The 25,970-nt window shown below is 33.5% G+C and overlaps 1 protein-coding gene across 1 annotated transcript in view; it reads left to right on the top strand.

The window, feature by feature from the left end:
• Positions 1–1,203: 1,203 nt before the first annotated feature.
• Positions 1,204–25,970, top strand: part of LOC112923649 (transmembrane protease serine 11G-like) — a 28,974-nt gene continuing 4,207 nt past the window's right edge. The window contains exons 1-7 of the mRNA XM_026003490.2: positions 1,204–1,319; positions 2,670–2,788; positions 5,804–5,871; positions 6,493–6,653; positions 21,338–21,376; positions 22,636–22,807; positions 24,023–24,282. Coding sequence (XP_025859275.2) covers positions 1,241–1,319; positions 2,670–2,788; positions 5,804–5,871; positions 6,493–6,653; positions 21,338–21,376; positions 22,636–22,807; positions 24,023–24,282 — 898 coding nt within the window. The 5' untranslated portion in view covers positions 1,204–1,240. The remainder of the gene's footprint in view (positions 1,320–2,669; positions 2,789–5,803; positions 5,872–6,492; positions 6,654–21,337; positions 21,377–22,635; positions 22,808–24,022; positions 24,283–25,970) is intronic.

Here is a 25,970-nt window from a genome sequence, read left to right on the forward strand (position 1 = left end):
TTCTTGCCCATTTCTCCTGTGGATGATATCTTCCTAGACAACCTATGCCAGTCAGCCTCATTCTAGCCTACCTCAACTCTGTAATTGTTCAGATTTAGTCTTTCATGCTTTTTGCCATACTTACATACTTTGGTACTGTTATTGCTTTGGCATTTTTCCTTTAATTGATTCCTTATTTACTCAAGTAAATATAGCCTTATTGCATCTAATACCATCTATTAAAAATCACAGGTTTGAAATCCTATAACCCTATGAAATAAATATACATAAAATACATCAGTGGTTCTCATATCACAAAGTTCCTGGGTCCAAAGCTCTGAGGGTCACTATTTATTTGCTTGTTCATTATATTAATAATCTTTTTGGTTTACTTATTATTTCTTCCTTACAGTTCTATTTTCTTTTCTTCAAACTATCCTATTTTAGATGCTCTTCATATGCATTACAGATTACTTGTTTTATAACATGGGGATTATAGGATTAAGTATAGAGTTCTGAAAAAAGTCCCCAAAGCCCAAAATCTAGTTCCAAATCTCCCAAAATGCAATGTTGAGGTTTTATCTTTATTATTATTTGAGTATAGTTGACACACAATGTTATATTATTTTCACTTGTACAACTTAGTAATTTGACAAGTTTATGCATTATGCTATGTTTAACACAAGTATAGCTACCATCTGTGCCATTACATTGCTAATACCTTATCTTTTTTTTTTTTTTTGCTAATACCTTATCAGTGACTGTGTCCAACTTGGAGGTTTTACTAATCATTCTGAGCCTCTGTTAGTTCATGCTAGAATGTGAGGAGTGACCCAGATGCCCTCATTCTTTGAGGTTTTTTAGATTTGAAGCACATGAACCAAATATATATTGTTAGTTCATTTACAAAGAAAAAAGTATTTCAGAATACTAGCATAATGAACCAGGATATCTATGAAGCAGTAGTCAACTATAGTATAATTCTGACTTTTTAAAAATATAAAGTCAAATACCAATCAGTGATATTTTTCATTGACAGGATTTTTATATTTTTTTTATAGAACAAAAAATGTTCAGATGTTACCAAACACAATATGGGCTAAACATGAATTCTAGGGAAAAAACCAAACCAACCATTCTATATCAAAACTATGCAAAACTAAGTTTTTAGTATTTAAGTTTTGTTTGACTTTAATATACAACTCTCTCTCTCAAAAGGCCTGCAATACTGGGTAGAAGGACAAGTTCACTGAGACCATGGATGACAGCTCTTATTGTCACAGCTGTTGTGTTGGTTCTAGCAATAATCATCGGTCTCCTTGTTTATTTTTTGGCATTTGGTAAGAATCTTTCTCATTGTATTCTTTTGAAAATTTGAAGATCTACTCAATTTATTTCAAAACCTAATAATATTCTCTAATATTTTGGAGTGTAATTTTCATTGCAATAATATTTTGCTTAAATGTATGCAAATTTTGCATAATGCAGTATTAATTTACATAAACTTCTCTACATTTGGGAAATGAGTATCCTTTTTGTATAAAAATAACTTCCAGCATTTAAAATTTGAACTGGTTCACATAATATTATCTCTTAAATAATGCAATACATCTTATGTTATTATATGGCTTAATAATGTTTAATGTACTGAAAGTAAAAACATTTTAGTAGCAATTCTGACTTCAAGGTTAATTTATGAGAATATATTGCATTCTATCATGATCTAACTAACAGCTTAAATTTATGAATTATCACTAATAAGTAATAATTTTATCATAAAACAATTGACAACCACATGACTATGAGAATATGTGATCTTAAAAATGGATTAGAAATAGTTGCAAATCATACATATGATAAGGGGTTAATATCCACAATATATAAAGAGGTCAAATAACTCAATAGCAAAAAGCCAAACAATCAAATTTAAGAATAGGCTGAAGACCTGAATAGGCCTTTCTCCGAAGAAAGCATACAGATGGCCAATAGGCACATGAAAAGATGCTCACCATCACTCATCATCAGGGAAATGCAAATCAAAACCACAATGAGATATCACCCCATATCTGTTAGTGTGGCCAGTATTGAAAAGAAAAAAAAAAACAAACAAGTATTGGCAAGGATGTGAAAAAAAAGGGAAAACTTGTACACTGTTAGTGAGCATATACATTAGTACAGCCGCTATGGAAAACAGTATGGAAGTTCCTAAAAAAATTAAGAATAGATCTACCATATAAGTCAGCTAATCTACTTCTGGGTGTCTGAAGAAAATGAAAACACTAATTCAAAAAGATAAATGCACCCCCAAAGTTCACTGCAGCACTATTTACAACAGCCAAAATATAAAAACAACCTAAGTGTCCATCTATGGATGAATAAAGAGGATGTGATATATATGAATATATATGTGACATATATACATATACATATATATATACATATATATATGTCACACATATATGGGGTATATACAATTATTATGTTGCACACTTGAAACTAATATAATGTTATATACACATTTTACTTAAAAAAAAAAAAGGTTAGAGAGAGGTATTGGCCACAGCTATTGTATGTTTAATTCCCAAGAGTTCATCCTTATAGGACTTTTTTGCATGTTATTCCTTCTACTTTAATATTTATACAACTCAACTGAATTAAAGAGAACTATCCATGTTTGTTCTCCCTTCCAGATCAGAAATTTTACTATTACCAAACCTCATTCCCGATCCCCAGTATTGAATATAATCCTGACTTTTCAGTTGAACACTCAAAAATGAGACGAGACCTGAAACAAAAAGTCAGTGATGAGGTAAGTCTGTCATCATTCCAACTCTGACAATACCATGGTGAAGAAGGCTAAAATAAAGAGATGAGTTGAGAACATATCAAATTGTACCTATGCTGGTGATGCCAGATAAAATACAGAATGCTCAGTTAACTTTTAATTACAGATCCTCCCCAAAATATATTTCATTCAGTGTTTTAAACATGTTTATATTAAAAATTATTCATTGTTTGTCTGAAGTTAAAACTGAACCATATTTTTGTCTACTAATCCTGGCAACTCTAACCAACATTATCTCAGGAAAATTGGAGAAATACATTGGACAAAGAATAATTGCACCAAAGACCAAATAATAGAAGACTGACAGAAAAAGTGAATAGCTCAAATATAAAAAATAAAATCATTAGAGTTATCTGAAAACATAACTCCATCATTCAGGCACAACATTACCATGTATGTGACCCTGATACATTTCCCATTAGGCTAAACATTTATTCCTGAAAATATACCACAGAACCATAGAGACTAGCCATTAAAGGCTTCAGTTGTGCACATAGCTTCTACCAAGCCTAGCACCGACCAAAGATGACAGACCATTCTTGCCAGGTTCACAAATATCTCTTAATCCATTTCCCAACCAAAAGCAGAAGCTAATGAAATGAGTTAAAGGATGCAACTGAGTAGGGTTAGCATGTCTTTTCAAAAATACATCCAAAGGAAATTTTGATTAAGGAAAAAACGATCAGGGCAGGGTATTATGTTGTATAAAGCAATATGTTGAATAACAAACAGTCTAAACTTTGAAGTAAGGACATCTAGATACATATTCAAATTTTACTTCTTGATAGTTTATGAGCTTTGGAAAAGTTACTTGACCCTTCAAAGCTTCAACTACAAAATTTTACCTACTTCTCAGTTATTCTGAGAAATGGTATGTTGTGAATAAAAAGTATAAAATTTATATCCGAATAAATATAAGCATCTGTTTTCTGTGTTCTCACAGAACTTTCATACACCTATGCTAAAGCGCTTACCACCTTGTTACATCATTATTATTTGTATGTCAGTGCCCCTCTGAATTTGTGAAGGGCTACGCCTATTTACTCTTATATTCCTGGTGCCTGTAACAGTCTCTGTCTGCCACATGCTAGGACCATAAAAATACACTTCAAGAAGATAACCATAAACAAAAGGCCAACTTACTAGAATTGGCCCTCTCCTGTAGAGTATAAATGGAGACAACATAAATAAGGGAAGTACAGTAATTTAGACCACAAGTTAGCATTACTTTTTTTCTGTGAGATGCCAGATAGTATTTTCAGCTTTGCAAGCTATTTGGTTTCTGCAACTATTCAAATCCGTCATTTGTAGTGCAAAAGCAGCCATAAGCAATACATCAACAAATGAGTATGGCTACGGTTCAATAAAATTTCTTTATGGACACTGAAAGTAGAATTTTGTTAAGTTTTAAGATATCGCAAAACATTATTATTATTCTTATTTTTTCAACTATTAAAAAAAAATGTGAAGACCATTCTTAGATGATGGTCCAGGCAAAAACAGTGGCTGTCTAGATTTACCCTATAGGCTATAATTTGCTGACCCTGATTTAGACTGTAAGTTACAGTTCTAGGAAATATTGTCCTGGAATAAGTTATTAAAACCATGCCTAAAATGAATTTTACAAACTTTGTGTGGAGTTCAATAATCTCAAATGTTTATATGCTAAATTGCCATGGGTAATACATAGTTTACAAAGCTATGATTTTAGAGAAATAACAAAAAAGTGGTGAAATTGGAAAGAAAATGGAAGGAGGCAGACAGAAAACTTAAAATTATATATAAGATCTATAAAGGTCATATATAAATGAAAGTAGAAAATATGGAAGTACATAACCAACAATGCAAATAGCAGGTTCTCTATACAGCAATTTAGAAATGATTTTGTTACTTTTCATTATACTTTGCTGTATTGGTTGCTTTTTGTAACTTTTTACAATGAACATGTATTTGTTTTGTCAAAAAATGTACATGTGTATATAAAACTATTTCCTTAAAAACAAATTTCCCTTCATAATCAGCTAGAAGGAAATCAAGTGGTCATTCACTTTTTAAAACCTATTGACTTCTTTATAAACATGCTCACCAACCTATCCAATATGATATTTACATGGCATTTTACCAGGAAAAAAATGACAAATCAAGTTAGTTGAGTGAAAAGTATATATTCAACACACAACCAGTTTCAAATTTGGCAACTCTCCTGATTTTTGAAACTAATTATTGAGACTCAGGTTTACTTAAGGTTTGACATATGGTCAGTCTGTTTTTCAAGAAGCCACCTTGATGAGTCAATGGTAATAAACAGGTTTGTAAAACCACAGATTCTGTATTAAGCTGTGGTTTTAATAAGAAATAATTTCTTCTAGGATTTTATACTACAGAAAAATTATCCCATTGAGGAAGTCTAAAATGGCATACAATGGCACATAGTTTTGTCTTATTCTAAGTAATCATTTCATGTATTTTTCTTGATAAGTATATTCTTTTTAAGAAAATACCTGACAAATATATATTCTCTCCTTCACTTACCACAGGATCAAAACATGACCTAAAACATTTCACTAAAGCCTACAAAACTGATCCTTCAATCATACCCATGATGATGATAACTGAGCTTGAATGATAATGGCTGATAATTCCATACACAGCCAATTTTCAAAGAAATTCAGTCTCAGCACCTCTATCTCCAAGTATATTTTATATTGGCTACTGAAATATCTAGCTTCATTCAACTCTTGATGTATATCAGCGATCCTTGTTCATGTGACAAGTTGTTCAAATATCAGCATCTGAATATAGAGATGACCTTTATGACAACAGGATTATGTCCAAATGAGCTTTCTGAGGATAGCTGCAAACAAACTTAGAAATAAATGTTATTACTGCAGGTTTTAACCAGGCATTTTTGTGAGATGTTGAAATGTGTGATTTCAAATCTCAAAAAGTTCTACACTGTTGGTTTTTTTCTTTTCTCAGATAGATAAGATATTTCGAAGATCCAGTTTAAATCATCATTACATCAAGTCTCATGTTGTTGACTTTAGGTAATCACAATTAATTAATTTTTATGATGAAAGGAAACTTTATATTACTTATTTTTCATTGTTTGATTTGTGGATAGTATCCAAAAATGTCAGATTTACAAGAGCAAAAATATTTTAATATTATTTCATTTAATTGTTATTCCTCCTGTACAGGGTACCTATAGAGAGAGAATTTCTTAGCTTGGTAGTGATACAATATATTCTACTGGTTGTCCTCTTAAAGACTTTTGCATTTCAGTTAAAGAATCTTACAGTCTTTGAACAGTCTTCTCCATTTTACTTACTTTATTTTTTAACAATAGATATTGTAAATTTTTTTAAAAAATCAAGAATAGAGTTGATTAATTTAACAAGCACTTTTGATGCATTTTTTTCTGGAAAAGAAATTATCGAACTATTAGATACTCAGCTTTCTCTGATTATAATCAAGTTTTACAAGCAGGGAATAATTTGGGTATTAACTTAATCTATGTGATACAGGAAGGAGAGAAATCCATGACAATAAAATATATAAAATATGTTGTATTTTCTTGAAGATATAGCTAGTATTTAAATACTAAGATATAAAATAATCATAACTATGGTTATGATCTCACTTATTCTGGTGTTTTTCTTTTTCAGGTCAAGTCATGATGGTTTGAAAACAGATGTATTGCTTAAGTTTCAGTTTGCTTCTAACAATGCAGACACGATAAAAAGGCAAGCTGACAAAATTTTGCATCAGAAGTTGAAATTAAATGAAAGCTTCTTGAAGATAGATACTTCATTACCTTATCTTAGAGGCAAGAAATCCCATTTTCCTTCCTTTTTAGAGTTTATCATTTTAATGATCTTATCTATAGAGAAAGCTTCATTTCATCATAAAATGAAATTACTTTTCATTTTTGAATTTCTCATCTACTTGATAGTAAACAAATCCCCACACAACAGCAAAGAGCATATTCCTTTGATTAGTATGGAAATAATTATGAAACAAAAATTGTAGGATAACCCAAATATAATAATATTTCTTTTTTAAAAAGAACTCTTGGTGGAGTTGTTTGAATCAATTAAGCGTGTATAAGAAAAAAAAGAAAACTACACTCAGCTACTGATATAGTAACTATAGTGCCTGGTTCTTTCTGTTGCAATACTCTCTCCAATAAGAATCCGGAATGTAAGGGTAGTATGAACACAGAAATCATGATATGTGGGGCACAAACATGATTTGGTCTCCTGTGAAAGGAGACTTGTAATTTTTTTCTGACACAATCATAAGCCTTCCTACAGCATGCAGAATAGGATTGGCCCAGGGCATAAAGGAGACAGAAGAAGAAAAATGCCAGACCTTCATGATACCTGTCTCTGGCATAAAGGTACCATGTCATTTGCAACACAGGCATAAGGAACTAGGTGATAAATGTTTGGGGTGAGAGATTAAACAAAACTCATAATTTCAAGGCTATTGTTAGCCTTATATATATTAACTTTGAAGGTACCATATTGTACAAGAATATGTGTAAACTATGAAATGAGACTGTAAGGCTGACAAATAATTACAGTTACCAATAAGGTTTCCCTTGGTACATTTTCCCTCAAAACTGTTCCAGAGGGCTAGAGCAGATATATTATAATATGCTAACAGAAGAGAAAATTGCATTATAGGTTTGGTGAAAGTCAAAAAGAAAAAAAAATAGCTTGAAGAACTTGAAGTTTCTGTGAGTAATGCCCAACATTCAGTTCTGTTAATCATGCAGATAGAACAGAGTAGACTCTGAATCCAATGCACTGTGCTTTAGATAGCAGAGACAAGACTTTCTAAAGAAAACATTTTGTTGAAGGATGTAGTAAGTATGTGTGAAACTCTGATTTTTTTAAAAAAATTAATTTAATCTTGAGCTCCCATTAAGCCAAATGTTACAAATTTAAACTCCATCGTTCCTGGATCTATCTGCCCACCCTGACCCCCACTTTGTTATGTTAGGGTACTTAGGTCCTTCACAGTGTTGCTGGATCAGAGTGAGGGATGGGTCCATTCAGGCATCTACTGGCAAACCATCCATCAACGGATGGATAGCAAGAGCAAGTTACTGTTAAGACATTACTCATTCACATGGAATGTCTCCTCAGATTCATCATTCATCCTGAGTCTTCTGTGCTTGCCAAGGATGCTTGGAAATTAATTTGCATATATTTTAAAAATTTCATCTTTTGTCTGCAAAAGACTGATAATTCCTTGAATATAAGAAATATGTCTTCTGTAGTTACAATCACATCCCAAGATTAGCACAGAACTCAGCACAGGGCAGGAACTTGGTATTTGTAAAATGTTCTATCTTTAACTCTGTAAATGAACTCATACTCTTGAAAGTGGGCAGGAAACAAAAGCAATCTTAAAATTAACAAACACCACAGAACACTGAAGAAATCATTCCTCTTTCCATGTAGAGCTTTAGAATTACATGGGAATACATAAACATTTTAAAAACATATCTTGGGTTTCATAGGGCAAGAGAAATCATTTCAGTATATACAGTAAAAAGAAAATGCATGGAGTGCATTCTATGGGAGCGTCTGCAGGTAGTGGTGGGAAGATCCTCAAGGCTAGAATTCAGGAGACCTGTGTCTCAGTAATAGTTCAGCCTGGGGTAGGTTGCTGAAACTGTCTCAGTTCCTGTTTTGCAAAATGAAAACAGTAGTAACTGTGAAACTTATCTTTTAGAAAAACTTAAAAATGCTTTGAAAAGGACTAGTATAAATACACTAATATAATGCATTATTATATGGACTTTTTCAGATATCTTTAGCAATTCTGATTCTAGGAAGTTGGATAATTGATATGATGTCTTGAAAAAGGTAGCTGAAAAACTGAAACACACAGATGGCCCAAAACACAAATATTGGAAGAGTCAGTTGGTTAATATCTTAAGTCTAACACAGAAGAAACAATTCTGATAATCTTTCAAAAGTAATTTATACAGGATCATAATAAAGCTCAAGGGGAAGCATTGAGTTTAGCTTTCAAAGTCAGTAAGTGCAAGTTTGAGAAATAGTTGCCTATGTAAATCTTCTTTTTACAACTGCAGAATTTAAAATGCTCATGGATATAATTAAGTGACTTTTTTCTAAAATGTCTAGCTTTGTGAAAATTTCTTCTCATTATATAGAAGTCAGAATTCTCTCCAGTGATTCCAAGTGAATAGATTTTTGAAAAAAAGGAAAGAAGGAAGGAGGGAAGGAAAAAAGGAAGGAAGAAAGCAGGGCAGGAGGAAGGAAGGAAAGAAAAAGGAAAACAATTAGTTGAAGAGCAAGTTAGCTAAGATTGTCAGTGTTTCATAAAACTGTACTTGAATTAGTCTTTGATTTTACTCAATGACAACCTTTCATGAAATTAAGTAATTATTTTATGATCCCAAATATGTCTCTATTTCTGTTTCCTTTCATCATTTAAATACAAAAAAATATAAAGAAAAATACATGGAATTTACCTGTAGGGAAGAAAAATAATTTTCCCTCTACCTTTCTGAGTTCTTGACTATAAAAAAAAGAACCCTGTAATAAAGATGTTACCAAGAAAAAAAGAAACAGAAGTTTGTTAACATGGGAAATAACTAAGTGAAAATGAGTAGCTCAAAGAGATGGCTTAGAATCTGGCTTGTAGAACAATAAATTTGTGGAGAAATGACAGGACAAAGGAGAGCAGGTTTATATAGGCTTCTAAGGGCAGAGATAAAGGCTGGTTAGTAAAGTGCTATGAGGATTCTTCTGGTGCCTTTCCCAGGCTGATAAAGTCCAAAATGGTCTCTAGGGATTAACCTTTTTCATTCCTGGCAAAGAGAAGAGGAGGAACACCTTTGTAAATTTATGTTCTACGTTTAGGTAAGTTGGGGAAGAGCAAGAGGAATTTCTTGTATCTGCTTCTTAATTGCCTTTGACTCAAAAGAATTCATATGCCCAAGTGGCATATTTTGGATTGGCATAATCTGATGCTCCTCACATTCTAGAAGAGGGTGTAGGTGGTAGATTTTTGAAAAAATCTTTTATGTCAATTATGTTTGTTTATTTCATGATGTTTTTAAAATGTGTAAACTTTGCCTCAAAGTCTTTGTGAATTACCTCAGATCAAAGCCAAATAATATGTGATATCACCTGTACTTTATACTAGTTTAAATTTTTTTTAAACATTTAAAAATGGTTTTGCTGGTCTCAAAGTTTTAAGCCAGTACTGCTTCTACCTTGTAAATTTAGTACATAGCATATTTTGTGGCAAGTTTTATTTAGCATAAGAAGTAAACCAGAAGGATTTATCTTCAGTATTTCATTTAACACATTTTGTGTCTTATTTCCAATTAAAAAGCTATACTATCTTCTTTAATCAGATCCAATATCCCATCCTATTGAAATAAATTTTGGTTTAGGTAGAAAAGTGAATATTTAGTAATAATAAGAAACAAATCACAAAAAATCACAAATTTTAAAAAGCTAATACTCTAAATATCATACAATCAAAAAAAAAAACACATTATTTTTATAATTAATTTCTTGGTATACCCCTATAATACCTTACTGTTTCCCCCTTATATTTTTTGGACTGCATACTCTGATTAGTTCTTCAAATGACAATGTTTTATAATATTCCACAAAAAGAATAGAAAGATAATTTAGACTTTCCACTGGGATGCTTGATTTATTTTTTTAATTTAAATTCAATTAATTAACATATACTGCATTATTGGTTTCAGAGGTAGAGTTCAGTGATTCATTAGTTTTATATAATCTCCAGTGCTCATTATATCAAGTGCCTTCCTTAATGTCCATCACCCAGTTACCCCAACCCTCCTCCCTCCCAGCAACCAACCCTCAGTTTGTTTCCTATGATTGAAAGTCTTTTATGGTTTGTCTCCCTCTCTGATTTTGTCTTTTTTTTCCCTTCCCTTCCCCTATGATCCTCTATTTTTTTCTTAAATTCCACATATGAATGAGATCACATGATAATTGTCTTTCTCTGATTGACTTATTTCGCTTAACATAACACCCTCTAGTTCCATTCAAGTCATTGCAAATGGCAAGATTTCATTTTTTGTTGGCTGGGTAGTATTCCATTGTATATATATATACCACGTGCTCTTTACCCATTCATCTGTTGATGGACATCTGGGCTCCTTCCATAGTTTGGCTATTGTGGACATTGCTGCTATAAACATTGGGGTGCAGGTGCCCCTTTGGATCATTACATTTATATCTTTGGGTAAATACCTAGTAATGCAATTACTGGGTCATAAGATAGTTCTATTTTCAACTTTCTGAGGAACCTCCATACTATTTTCCAAAGTGGCTGCACCAGCCTGCATTCCTACCAACAGCGTAAGAGGGTTCCTCTTTCTCCACATCCTCACCAACATTTTGTTTCCTGTTCTATTAATTTTAGCTATTCTGACTTATGTGAGGTAGTATCTCATTGTGGTTTTGATTTGTGTTTTCCTGATGATGAGTGGTGTTGAGCATTTTTTTTCATATGTGTATTGGCCATTTGTATGTCTGGAGAAATGTCTGTTCATGACTTCTGCCCACTTCTTGACTGGATTATTTGTTTTTCGGCATTGGATTTGATGAGTTCTTTATAGATTTGTATACTAGCCCTTTATCTGATAAGACATTTGCAAATATCTTCTTCCAGTCTTTCGGGTGTCTTTTGGTTTTGTTGCCTGTTTCCTTTGCTGCACAAAAGCTTTTTGTCTTGACGAAGTCCCAAGAGTTCATTTTTGCCTTTGTTTCCCTTGCCTTTGGAGACATATCTAGGAAGAAGTTGCTGCAGCTGAAGTCACAGAGGTTTCTGCCTGTGTTCTTCTCTACAATTTTGATGGATTCTTGTCTCATATTTAGGTCTTTCATCCATATTGAGTCTGTTTTTGTGTATGGTGAATAAAATGGTCCAGTTCCACTATTCTGCATGTGGCTGTCCAATTTTCCCAACACCATTTGTTGAAGAGACTTTTCATTGGATCTTGATTTCTGCTTTGTCAAAGATGAGTTGATCATACAGTTGAGGATCCATTGTTCCATTGATCCATGTGTCTGTTTTTGTGCCAGTACCACATTGTCTTGATGATTTCAGCTTTGTAATACAGCTTGAAGTCCAGAATTGTGATGCCACCACTTTGGTTTTCTTTTTCAATTTTTTTTGGCTACTTAGGGTGTGTTGTGGCTCCATACACATTTTAGGATTATTTATTCCAGCTCTGTGAAAAAAGTTGATTGTATTTTGATAGGGGTTGCACTGAATATATAGATTGTTCTAGGTAGCATAGACATTTTGACAATATTTGTTCTTCCAGTCCATGATCATGGGATATTTTTCCACTTCTTTCTTCTTCAATTTCTTTCATGAGTGTTCTATGGTTTTCTGAATACAGATCCTTTGCCTCTTTGGTTAGATTTATTCCTAGATACCATATGGTTTTTGGTGCAATTGTAAATGGGATTGACTCCTTAATTTCTTTCTTCAGTCTCATTGTTAGTGTATAGAAATGCAACTGATTTCTGTGCATTTATTTTATATAGGATGCTTGATTTTTAAAAAATATTTTGAAATAATTATAGATTCAAAGGAGGTTGCAAAGAAATTTAGAGAAATCTCATGCACTTGCACACTTCCCCCAGCCTTTGGTAATGTTAACATCTTATACAACTACAGCACAGGGCCAAAACCAAGAAATTGGCATAGATACAATCCATAGAGCTTATTCAGATTTCAGTTATATATGAGCTCATTTGTGTGTGTGCATGTATGTGTATGGGTAGGTATAGCTCTGTGCCATTTTATCACATATGTAACCTTTCATAACTACTACCACAATCAATATATTCAATTGTACCATATCAAGATTCCCCTGTGTTACCTCTTTATAACTACACCCATCTCCTCTACTCATCTGTAGCCTCTGGCAACCACTTATCCATTCTCCATTCCTATAATTATTTCATAAATGTCATGTAAATCATACATTTTGTACCCTTTTGAAATTGACCTTTTCCCCTCAACATAATTTCCATGAGGTTCATCCATGTTGATGTGTGCATCAATAGTTTGATCTTTTTCATTGCTGAGTAGTAGTCTATAGTATTCCACTGTTTGTTTAACCACTCATCCCTTGAAGAACATTTGATAGTTTCAAGGTTTTGGCTATTACAATGAAGCTTCTATGCATATTCATTTTATGTTCCTATAAGAAAATAAGTTTCTATTTCTCTGGGGCATATCTAAGAGTACAATTGCTGGGTTGATAAAAACGATTTTGGGTTATTTTGGGGTTTTCTTTAGATTTTGGGTTTTGAAAGGAACTACCAAACTACATTCCAGAGTGGCTGTACATTTTGCATTCCCATCAGCAATGTATGAGTGATTTAGTTTCTCTCCACCTTTGCCAACAATTGGTGTTATCACTATTTTTCATGTGGCTTTTCTGATAGCTGTATAGTGTTATCTCATTATGGCTTTAATTTTATTTTCTCCAATTGCTAATAACATCGAACATCCTTTTATGTGTTTGCCATCTATACATCCTCTATGGCAAAATATCTGTGTCCGTGTTTTCTAATTGAGTTGATTTTTTTCTTCTTAAATGCTGAATACGGAGAACTCTTTATATGTTCTATGTATGAAGCCTTTGTCAGATGTGCAGTTTGCAGTAATTCCCACTAGTCTGAAGTTCGCCTTTTCAACCCATAAAGAGAGTCTTTCAGATAGGAAAAGTTTTAAATTTGATGAGATTCACCCAAATGAACTTTCATTTTTATGGATCATCTTGTTGGTAATAAATCTAACTCTTCCTCTAGTCCTGAGTCCCTGATAATTATCTCCTATGTTCTTTTCTGTAAATTTTATACTTGTACATACTATATCTTTTAACATTTTATACTTATTTCTGTAAGTTTTATGGCTTCATATCACATTAAAGCCTAAAATCCATTTCAAGCTCTTTTTTGCATAAGCTGTGAGACTTTTTGTTGTTGTTATTGTTAATAGATATTCAATTGCTCCAACACTGTTTATTGGAAAGGCTGCCCACCTTCCACTGAATTTACTTTTGCTCCTTTGTCAAAAATTAACTGGGCATTTTTATGTGGATCTATTTTTAGATTCTACATTCTATCCCATTGATTTATGTGCCTATCCTTCCACCAGGATCATACTCTCTTGATTACTGCAGCTATATAGCAAGTCTAACATTGGGGAAGAATGAGTCTCCCACTTTACTCTTCTTTATCAAAGTTATACTAAATACTCTAGTTTCTTTCTAAATAAATTTTAGAATAATTTTGTCTATGTCTACAAAAAAGCTAACAGATTTTTATAGAAATTTCACTAGACTATAGGTCAGTTTGAGGAGAATTGACATCTTTAGTATGTTGAGTATTTTTTTTTTTTGAGGTAAAATTCACATAACATAAAATTAACCACTAGCCATTTGAAAGTGTGCAATTTGCTGGCATTTAGGTCCTAATGTTGTGCAACCATCACCTCTACCTAGTTTCAAGATATTTTCATGGCCTCAAAGGAAATCGTATATCAATTAAAAAGTCATTCTCCCTTCTGTCTCTATGGTTTTACCTATTCTGTATATTTCATATAAATGGGACCATGTAATCTGTGACTTTTGTGTCTGGCTTCTTTCACTTAGCATAATCTTTCAGAATTCATGTTTTAGGATGTATCAATACTTCATTCCTTTTAAGGCTGAATAATATTTCACTTTATAGATATATTACATTTTGTTTACCTAGTCATCAGCTGATGGACATTTGTGCTGTTTCCATTATTTGGCTATTGTGAATAGTACTGCTATATATATTGGCATATAGTATTTATTTGAATACCAATTTTCAATACTGTTGGATATAGACCCAGGAGCGGGATTGCTGGGTGATATGGTCACTATGTTTAACTTGTTAAGGAATAGTAAACTGTTTTCCACAGTAGCTACATCATTTTATATTCTCATTAGCAGTGTATAAGGGTGCTAATGTCTCCCAGTTCTCATCAATACTTGTTATTTTCCTTTTCCTTCTTTTTTTTAAGATTTTATTTATTCATAGAGACACAGAGAGGCAGAGACACAGGCAGAGGGAGAAGCAGGCTCCATACAGGAAGCCCGATGTGGGACTCGATACCGGGTCTCCAGGATCACACCCCAGGCTGCAGGCAGTGCCAAACCGCTGCGCCACAGGGGCTACCCTTTCCTTTTTTTTTTTTTTTTTTTTATTGTGTGTAATAGGTCTGTGTGGTGGTGTGATAGGTGCCAAATTTTGCTGAATGTATTTCTGTTTCAATTGACATAATCATATAATTTTTTCCTATAGCCTATTGACATGGTAGATTATACTAATTGATTTACAAACATTGAACCTTCCATACCTGAAATAAACCCATTTCATCACTGTATTATTCTTTATATATATTGTTGGATTCAATTGGTTAAAATTTTGTTGAGAATTTTGCATCTAAATTCATGATAGATATTAGTCTGTTTCTTTGTTAATCTAGTTTCAATAGCAGGAAAATGCTGGCCACATCAAATGAACTAGGAAATGCTTTCTTATAATTCCTAGAAGAGATTGTATAAAAGTACTGTTAATTCTTTGAATGTTTTGCCAAAGTCTCCACTGAATCCATTTGGGCCTAAGGATTTTTTTTTAATCTTTTATTCAATTTCTTTAATAGTAGGAATATTCAAGTTATCTATATCATCTTTCTTGAGTTTTGGTAGTTTATGGTTTTTAAGGGATTTGTCCTCTTTAAATTGTCAAATTTATGAATGTAAAGTTGTTCAAAGTATTTCTTACTTTTTAAAAAGTTTTCATGCGGACACTTATTTTAAATCATCGTATGCATATACTCACAGGACAGTATGGTAATCCTATAACTTTTGTTTTGTTTTTTGGGTTTTTGGTTTTTGTTGTTGTTGTTGTTGTTTGTTTTAGTTTCAGAGGTAGAATTGAGTGATTCATCAATTGCATATAACACCAAGTGCTCATTACATCAAGTGCCTTCCTTAACGCCCATCACCCAATTATCCCTTCCCCCACCCTCCTCCCCTTCAGCAATCCTCAATTTGTTTCCTAGAGTTCAATGTCCTTTATGGTTTGCCTCCCTCTCAACTTTCATCTTATTTTATTTTTCCTTCCTTTCCCCTATGTTCATCCATTTTGTTTGTTAAATTCCACATATGAGTGAAATCATATGGTATTTGTCTTTCTCTGACTCATTTTGCTTAGCATAATACCCTCTAGTTCCATCCTTGTCATTGCAAATGGCAAGATTTAATTCTTTCTGATGATTGAGCAATATTCCATTGTATATATACCATCTCTTCTTTATGCAGGTTCTTTTGTGATATCCCCTCATTTAATTCCTGACATTGGTGATTTGTGTCTTTGTCAGTCTTCTAGAAGTTTATCTTTTTATCTTTGTCAATCTTCCAAAAGTTTATCAATTCTATTGACTTTTTCTTACAATGAATGTTTTTTGTCTCATTGATTGTTCTATATTATCTTTCTGTTTCTAATTTTGATTGAAATTTTGATCTTTATTGATTTTTTTCTTTATTATTTCCTTCCTCTTCCTTGCTTTGGGCTCACTCTGCTCTTCTTTTTCTAGTTTTCTTTTTCTTTTTCTTTCTTTCTTTTTTTTTTTGTTAGGAACTCAATATCTTTTCTTTTCTAAGATAAACATTTAGTGCTATGATTGATTTTCCTCTCTGTAATACTTTACCTGCATCCCATGATATTTGCTATGTTTGTACATTTGTATTGATTCAATTCTATGTAATTTTTTACTTCTTTGGTACTTCTTTTTGGGCCCATGTATTATTTAGTAGTCTGTTGTTTAATTCCCAAGTGTTCGGAGATTTTCTCCTTATTCTTTTCTTTTTAAAGATTTTATTTTTATTTATTCGAGAGAGAGAGAGAGAGAGAGAGGCAGAGACACAGGCAGAGGGAGAAGCAAGCTCCATGTAGGGAGCCTAATGTAGGACAGGATCCTAGGTTTCCAGTATCACGCCCTGGGCTGAAGGTGGAGCTAAACCGCTGGGCCCCGGGGCGGCCCCTCCTTACCTTTCTTTATTGATTTCTAGTTTGACCCCACTATGAACAGAGAACATATTCTGAGTTCAATTCTTTTAAATATGACACAAGATATGGTCCTTTTTAATGAATGTTCCACAGGTGTTTATAAAGAATGTGCTTTCTGTTATTGTTGGGTGGAGTGGTTTATAAACATCAATTAGGTCTTGTTGGTAGCGTTAATTATATATCCTTGCTGATTTTCTGTCTAGTAATGCTATCAATTTGTTGATTCTAGAGGATGTTGAAGTCCCCAATTATAATTGTGAATTTGTCTATTCCTTCTTTCAGCTCTCTTAGTTATTGCTTGATGTATTTTGAAGCTCTGCTATTTGTAAACATGCATTTAAAATGATTAAATATTCATAGTAGATTGATCCTTTTATCATCAAGTAATGTCCTTCTATGTCCCCAGTAATTTTTCTCCAAAGACCACTTTATTTGATATTAATAGAGCCACCACTGCTTTTTTTTTTTTCTGGATTCATATTTGTATGTTCTATTTTTTTGCATCCTTTTACTTTCAATTTGGAAATTTCAGTGTAAAAACAAATAGCTGAATCATGTTTTCTTAATTATACTCTGCTATTCTGTCTTTTCATTGAGGTACTTAAACCATTCACATATTAAATATTGATATGTTAGAGCTTAAGTCATTTTATTATTTGATTTCTTTTGTGCTGTGTCTTGTTCCTCTGTTTCTTTTTTCCTCCCTCCCTGTCGGTAGCAGGAACATTTGTTTTAGGGTTCCATTTTTATTTATTTGTAATGCTTTTGAGTTTATCACCAGGTATAGCTCCCCTAGTGGCTGTTCTAGATATTAACATACATTACATCATAGACTACTGGTGTCAACATTGTATCACTTCCATTTTGGTCTCTTTGCACACCCCCCCCCCCCCCCCATTTTTTAGAAACATTTTTCTTAAGTATTTCCTCTCTATATATTCACATCAGATGGCACTGCATCTTTTGTTTCAACCATAAAATATATTTAAAGAAACCTATAAGGTGAAAAATAGTCTATTTCTGTTCTTACACATTCTGTCTCTTTCCTTTCTGAAGGTACTTTGCTTTTTGTTTGGAGAGCTTCCTCTAGCCATTATCCAAGAGTAGCTCTGTTAGAAACTAATTCTTTTCATTTCTCTTTATCCTAGAATACATTTATTTCTAAATGTAGTTTCAAAGGATATAGGATTCATGGTTGATAGTTTTTTCTTTCAGAACTTGAAAAATGCTTTGCCACTTCCTTTTGTCCTCCACGGTTTCAGATGAGAACTCTGCTGTTATTTGAATTGGTGTTACTTTATAGGTAACGTATCACTTTTTCTGTTTTTAAGGTTTTTTTCATTGTCTTTAGTTTTTAGTAACAATTACAATGGGTCTTGGGGTAGATTTGAGTTTTTCTTATTTGAGATTTTCCCAGCTTCTTGAATCTATAGACCTCTGTCTTTATCCAAATTTGGGGAGTTTCCAACCATTATTTCCTTGAGCACTTTTTCAGTCTCACACTCTTTTTCTTCTCCTTCTGGAATTCTGATAATATACAATGTTAAGTCTTTTGTTATTATCACACAAATCTCAGATTTGCTCATTTTTTTCAGTCTCTTTTCTCTCTGTTCTTCTGAGTAAATACTATTTAATTTCATCCAAGTTTACTGATTGTATCCCCATCTCCACTCTATTGTTAAGACAACCTAGCAGCATTTGTTTTATTACTCTTATTATTATATTTTTCAGTCCTACATTTTTCCTTTTTTTAAAGTAGGCTCCACACCCAGCATGGAGCCCAACATGGGATTTGAACTCATAACCCTAAGATCAAGACCTGAGTTGAGATCAAGAGTTGGATGCTTAACTGCCTGAAGCGCCCTTCCATTTGATTTCTATAACTTCTATATCTTTGCTTAGATTTTCTATTTTTTCAGTTGTTTCAAGAGAATTTGAAATTGATAAATTATTTTTCTCGCATCTGCTTTAAAATCCACATCAGATACTTCCAACATTGTACTCATCTCAGTATTGGCATCAGTTGATTGTCTTTTCTCATATAGATTCTGGTTTTCCTGGGGTTTGGTATGGTAAATATTTTTTGTTGTATTCTACACATTTGGTTATCATATTAGGAGACTCTTGATCATGTTTAATTCTTTTATTCTAGCAGGTAGTTTAATTATTTAGGTTTGGAGCATAGATTCTCACCTACTCTCAATGTTTCAATAAAAAGTTAGTTTTCAGGGTCCTTGCACCACTATTCTAGTCTTCTGGAGTTTCCTTTCAACTTCTGCTTCCTCTTATCTCCTATGTGAGAGTAGAATAGGCTTTTCTAGGCTGCTTTGTATTCCTGGGCCTTCCTCTGTGGAGGGGTGTAGTGGGCCTGAACCTATTAATGTCACTAGGTATATAAAGTTTGATGTTGTCCCTCTGGGTGTAAGTGTACAAGCTGGTGCCCTGGTTGGGAAGTGGGGTTTGGGATGACCAAGATTTTCTTGCTGTCACTGCTACTGGCAAAATGGATAGCCATCCCTATGTTGTGAAGCAGAAGGTTTCGGCTCCTCACTAGGCCTTTGTTTTGCTTCATTCCCAGTATTTGTAGAGACAGAACAGACTTTTCTCAGTATTTCTTGTTTATGCCTATTGATGGTTTTAGATTGCAGGACTTTCTTTGTCCCCAGTCCAGAGTATGTGTGAGATGAAAAGAATACTAGGAAACTCACCATATTGTCCTTTATTAATACTACCATTGCTCATAGCTCAAGTCCTTATAATTTATTATCTCCCATCATTTATCAGATGCCCGGGGCATTCACTATATGTAAGCAATTAGCTTCTCTCCTATGCATCTAGAACAGTATTACCTATGGATCACACTTGGAAGAATTGCCAGACACACTCAAACAAATATGGGATATAGCATCACCATGGAAGTTCATCATCAGTTTCTACAGATAGAAATGAGACTAGGCTAAAGTTACCTGTGAAGTAACCATAATTCCACCCCTCTCACTGATCCATAACCTACAGAATGTGACACTAGACTTTAATTGACCTTACGGTGAAAGGATTGTATGATAAGATTTTACCTTAAGAAATATTTAAATCATGTCCTTAACAGCCTTGCTTCATAATATTATTGTGAGGATATAGCAATATTTGGTACAGTCCCTGGTATATAGGACTTAGTAAATTATTAATTATCACTACTGCTCATTATTCATTAAGCAAATATTTTGAGAACCTAGTTGTGCCAGTGAAATTATAGAACATTTCAACTGGAATAAAAAGATAATGGTTTACTGAATAAGTAAATAAACAAAGTAATATTGAATAATGTGAATTTACATACAGAGAATAGAGAGTGGAAGGCTACTTTGACTTGCCGTGGAAAACCTCTCTGAGGAGAGGATTTTTAAGCTAAGATCTGAATGTTAACAAGGAACCAACCACGAGAATGGTCAAGGGAGAGCATTTCTCTCAGAAGGGACAACTGGAATAAAGACTATAAGAGCACCTTGGCACAGTCAAGAAACAGAAAGTCCAGGTGGATTCATTACAAATATTAGGGAAGCCACTAGAGAATTGTTATTATTGGAAAAACCTAATTCTAAGAGATTTATTCTAATAAATATAATAATAAACATAAGCATAGTTCCCTGCTGATGAACACAATGTTCCTCTATAGAGTCTGACTGATAGATTCATTAATTTGCAGGCTTACCAAAACTCTATACTGGTTTTTATCTTAACAAAAATGTGGGTCTGGGTTGCTCATTATAGTATCTGGCATAAGAAACAATTCATATAATTTTGGGGAATAGTCACTGATCATATTTTCTTCTATTTTAGTTTATGATAAAATGACTAACATGTTTTGAAGATTTGTTAGTACATTGGTGGATCTTTATTTCACTAGGAGCCTCCATGGAGATGTCAATCATCTAAGATGCTTTGGGTATCTTTATCATATTACTAATGTATGAATGAGGACAGAAGGAAATAGTGTCCACCATAAAATAATACATATATGAAAGAAGTCCTAGACTCCTCTGCTTAACTTGCATTTTAATAAATTGGCATGGATAAATTAATTAGATGTAGTCCTCTTTTATGACAAGTAATATCTTTCTCTATGCCAATGATTTTAAAACAGTAAACCAGGATTTTCCTAGAGTCCACAGATAGTTAGAAGGAGGCTTTAATTTATATCCAGGCCTCTCCTTTTTGTAAGATTTTATTATATTGCCTTTAAATTAAGAAATTCCTGAATAATTCATTTCATTCCAACCAGAAACATTCATGTATGCAGGCATAATATTTTCAAATGATAATTGTTCCACTGCTGAGCAGTCCTCTTGTTTTTTTCCAGATATGAATGAAGCACAAGCAGAGCACATTCTGAACAGCTGTAAGTTCAAGAATATCAGTGTAATGTTTGTAGATCAAATGCTAAAACTCAAAATACTGCTAGAGTTTCTCTATTTCCATGTTTACTATTTTGCAAAAATATATATTTCTGAATAGATACATGACCTAATTTTCCATAAGGAAAAAAATACTATTAATAATTGGGAATATGTACATGGGCTCCTTAGAAATAACTTGTTATTCCTGACAGTAAGTTTCATTGATTACTTCTTTTAACAATTCCTTATCATTATTTTATTTTATTAAGATTTTATTTTATTTAAGATTTTAATTATTTATTCTTGAGAGACACTGAGAGAGAGAGAGAGGCAGAGACACAGGCAGAGGGAGAAGCAACCTCCATGCAGGGAGCCTGATGTGGGACTTGACCTGGGGACTCCAGGATCACACCCTAAGCCAAAGGCAGACGCTCAACCGCTGAGCTCCCCAGGCCATCTCCCCTATCATTTTATCATATTTATTTTTATTTGGTTCACTTTGTTAAAGTAGAAAATTCTGCTTAGAATTAAATGACACCGGGGATCCCCGGGTGGCTCAGCGGTTTTGCGCCTGCCTTTGGCCCAGGGCGCGATCTTGGAGTCCCGGGATCAAGCACCGCGTTGGGCTCCCAGCGTGGAGGCTCCTTCTCCCTCTGCCTCTCTCTTTCTCTATCATAAATAAATAAAAATAAATCTTTAAAAAAAAAGAATTAAATGACACACACTAATTTTAATTATGTGAATTTTGACAAATTATAGTAGGATAATGTCTATAATATTAGACAAGTATTTTAAGTGTACAAATGATATTTTTCTGCAATTAATAGTGTACATTTGACACTCAGATATTCCTGGAATAAATTGCCGTACATAATAAAATAACCTAAAATATATGATAAAACAAATCTTAAACTGAAGCAGCTTTAAATGTACCAAGGAGAATATTACATAGTTTATTTTAAAAAATTAATCATTTTTCAATTTGAATAATCATTCTATTATATAATTTTGATTAATTTTTTAAAGGCAAGGCAAACCTACAAATGTTTCCATCTTTAACTCTGTGTCAAATATGCCTACAGGTGTTTATAACTGTTTAAAAATAACCATCCTATAGCTACACTTGTTGCAAGCGTAGCATAATGTATAGAGAGGTTGAATCTCTATGTTGTACCCCTAAAACTAATGTAACATTGTGTGTCAACTAAAATAAATGAATAAAATAAAATATATAAATAACTATCTTATTTCCTTCTGACAGGTTGTGGAAGAGGGAAGGAGTTTCCTTCCATGGAAAGAATTGCTGAGGGTTATCCTGCAAAAAAAGCTGATTGGCCATGGCAAGCCAGCCTGCAAATAGATGACATTCATTTCTGTGGAGCTTCTTTGATCAGTGAGGAGTGGCTCCTGACTGCTGCTCATTGCTTTGATATGTAAGTTCAATCTGTATCAACAGGATCACCAATTTCATTTCCTTTTCTCACCTTCATTTCCTATAACTGTCATCCCCTTTTCATTCGTTTTTTGTTTTTAAAGATTTTTAATTCATTTGAGAAAGAGAGATAGAGAGAGAGCGTGAGCATAAGCAGGGGAAGGGGCAGATGCCCCACTCAACAAGGGGATGGATGAGGGTCTCAATCTCAGGAACCCCTGGACCCGGAGATCATTATCTGAGGCAAAGGCAGATGCTTAACCAATTTTTAGCTAGCCAGGTACCTCTACTTTTTTCATTCTTTTATGAGCATCTAGGCCTCCCACTGGAACTCATGACTGTGAAGCAGGCTTAGGGACAAATGATAGATACTAAAGAGTAGCAGAAAAGTTACAGAATCTTCAGCTCCAACTGAAAATATATTCTCCAGCATTCCTAACTTTAAGAACAAGTCAACACTGTCAAAAGTTAAACACAGTCACCAGTTTTCCTAAGATATATTGTAGATTAAAAAAAAAAAAAAACTCTGCTAATACAGTATCCTGACCCACAAACTTACATCAGATTATCCCTTATGAATATATTTAGTGCTGCACTGTTATTATTATATCTTTTTTGAAGATTTAACATAAGGCATATGTGGAGATAAAAAAGAGATAACAATAACTCTAGTGAAATTCATATAATATGGGAAATATTCTAGGTAAAATGTTAACTAAAAAGAAAGGATGAGAAAACAATATATAATGTATGGCTCCAATGTGACACCTCTCCCTCTCCTTTTCCCTTCATTCCCTCTCTCTTTCTCCTTCCATAGCTATACAGATGTTTATATTACTGCATGCATATGAGGGTATATATGTGTGTGTGGGCATGTACATATGTGGATACATATGTCTAATTTTATTTATTTATCTTCAACTAATCTGTATTACTTTTATAATCAAAATAACAATAATATTTTGTTTCCTTTAGAAAATACAAACTCCTCCTCAAGAGGAGTAATAGAAGCTACCTTAGAATGGGGGGATTTGTATCGGCTAAATAAAGCAAAGCAGTCCTGGGGGGAGAAGCCTCAAATAAAGTGGGAAGACCCATCAACTATCACCTTAAACAATTTGTCCTTCTACTGCCCCTATGTCCCATGCTGATTCAGAGTCCTGGGCAACTTTGAATCAGCAATGAATCAACCCTAATCCTTTTCATCTGTGATCAGTTACAAAAACCCCAAACTCTGGACGGCTAGTTTTGGAACAACTCTCAGCCCTCCATTGATGAGAAGAAAGATACAATCAATTATCATTCACGAAAACTATGCTGCCCATAATCATGACGATGACATCGCTGTGGTGAAGCTCTCCACCCCAGTCCTATTTTCCAGTGATGTGGGCAGAGTCTGCCTCCCAGATGCTACTTTTGAAGTCTTGTCTCAGAGTCCAGTGTTTGTCACTGGATGGGGAGCATTAAAAGCTAATGGTGAGTATCTCAATAAAAAAAAGCCTAAGCAAAAAATGCAATCCCATCTTCCATTTGAATGGAGTCATAAAGTAAGATTCAAAATCACAGTATTGAAAATAAGAGATGAAATCAAGGTGTCCTGTGAAAAGTATCACAAAACAACAAACAGAAAAACCCAGATATGGTGACTTATGAAAACTTTGGCTATAGCTGTTACACAGTATCTATGTTTAATGTCTTCTTTATGGGCTATTTTGGAAACTAGTTATAACTTTCTTTTCAAAAATTATTAAAGCATGTTTCTTCACATCCTTTCTTTCTGTTGCTATCTCAATATGCAGAGATTCTGCTATGGCTGCATGAATCTTAAAGTATGTGATTTGTGAGCAGTAATAATGATAAACCTCTACGATGTGTCATGCAACTAAACGAAAACATTCTTAAGCATCAATTTAAATGGCACATGTGATGCTAAATATTAAACAGCCCCCTCTGATGGATCTATGGAGGAGTTTTTGACCTTAGGAATTTATAAAGTTCACAAGTATGACATTTTACTACATTTAATAACACACAATAAACTGCAAAGATAGATCTTTAGGTCCTGATATGAGTCTCTAGTTCTACTTCTCTTAGGTAAACAATTTACATATAGTTTCATCTGCCTCTGAATTTCTGATTCTTGTTCCAGACTCTTATAGGAATCTACTTCCTTTCAGTATGTACTTCAAAATTCTGACATTGGGTGCAGGTTGTTATACTGTCATAATCTGAGAATTCTTTTCCTTGTTTCTGGGAGTCTGCTTTGTTCTATAGGGAATGGTAATGAGTACAAACGGGAATCAAATCCTTTGGGATTCGACAGTACCTATTGAAGGGAAGCAGATTCCTATAAAAATGAAATGGCAAAGACTTGGTAGATCAAGTACCTAAATAAGACTACAACATTTTAGTAAGAGTCTGGAACAAGAATCAGAAATTCAGAGGCAGATGAAACTATATGTAAATTATTTACCTAAGAAACAGATCATGTTTTATTAACAGCCCTTCTTCCTCTTCTCAATTGTCTTTGAATCTGTTGTAAACAGAATACCCATTTCCATATGAAGAACTAATACAGTCTTTAAAATAAAAGCTGTTAAGAGGTAATGAGAACAGAATGATAAAAACATAAATACACAATGAAAAGTACTTTTCATATATAACAAGTCAATAAATGTGTGGGTCATTAATAAAACATGATCTGTTCCTTATCTTGGTATTTATTACTTACACTGGAATTAGTTTTGGACAGCCATTTGAGATCAAAGTAGACATGGTTCTTCTGATGAAGCAAGCGTATTCCATTTATTCAGTATTACAATGACTTTCTACGATACAACCTTGCTCTATACTGCTCTTCCTAAAGGATTCTCAATTCCCAGTATAGTTGTGTTCTTTTTAGAGTAATGTGGTAGATTTTCAGGTAAGGTAAGGTGAACTATCACCGATTATTCCAGGTGGTGAGAAATGCCCTGGGCTTAAATTTAATGTCATCTCCCATTTAGCTATGTGATCAATAAGAGTCATAACTGGGTAAACTTTGTTTTTCTCGTCTGAAAAAGAGGATATTCGTATCTAACTTTGTTGGTTATTGCAAGGATTAAGTAAGACAGTGAAAGTAAAGTGCCAAAATGGTACCTAGCACATAGAAGGCATACAAGAAA

Source organism: Vulpes vulpes, chromosome 2 (genome assembly GCF_048418805.1).
Source record: "Vulpes vulpes isolate BD-2025 chromosome 2, VulVul3, whole genome shotgun sequence".
In the NCBI taxonomy this organism is placed as follows: domain Eukaryota; kingdom Metazoa; phylum Chordata; class Mammalia; order Carnivora; family Canidae; genus Vulpes; species Vulpes vulpes.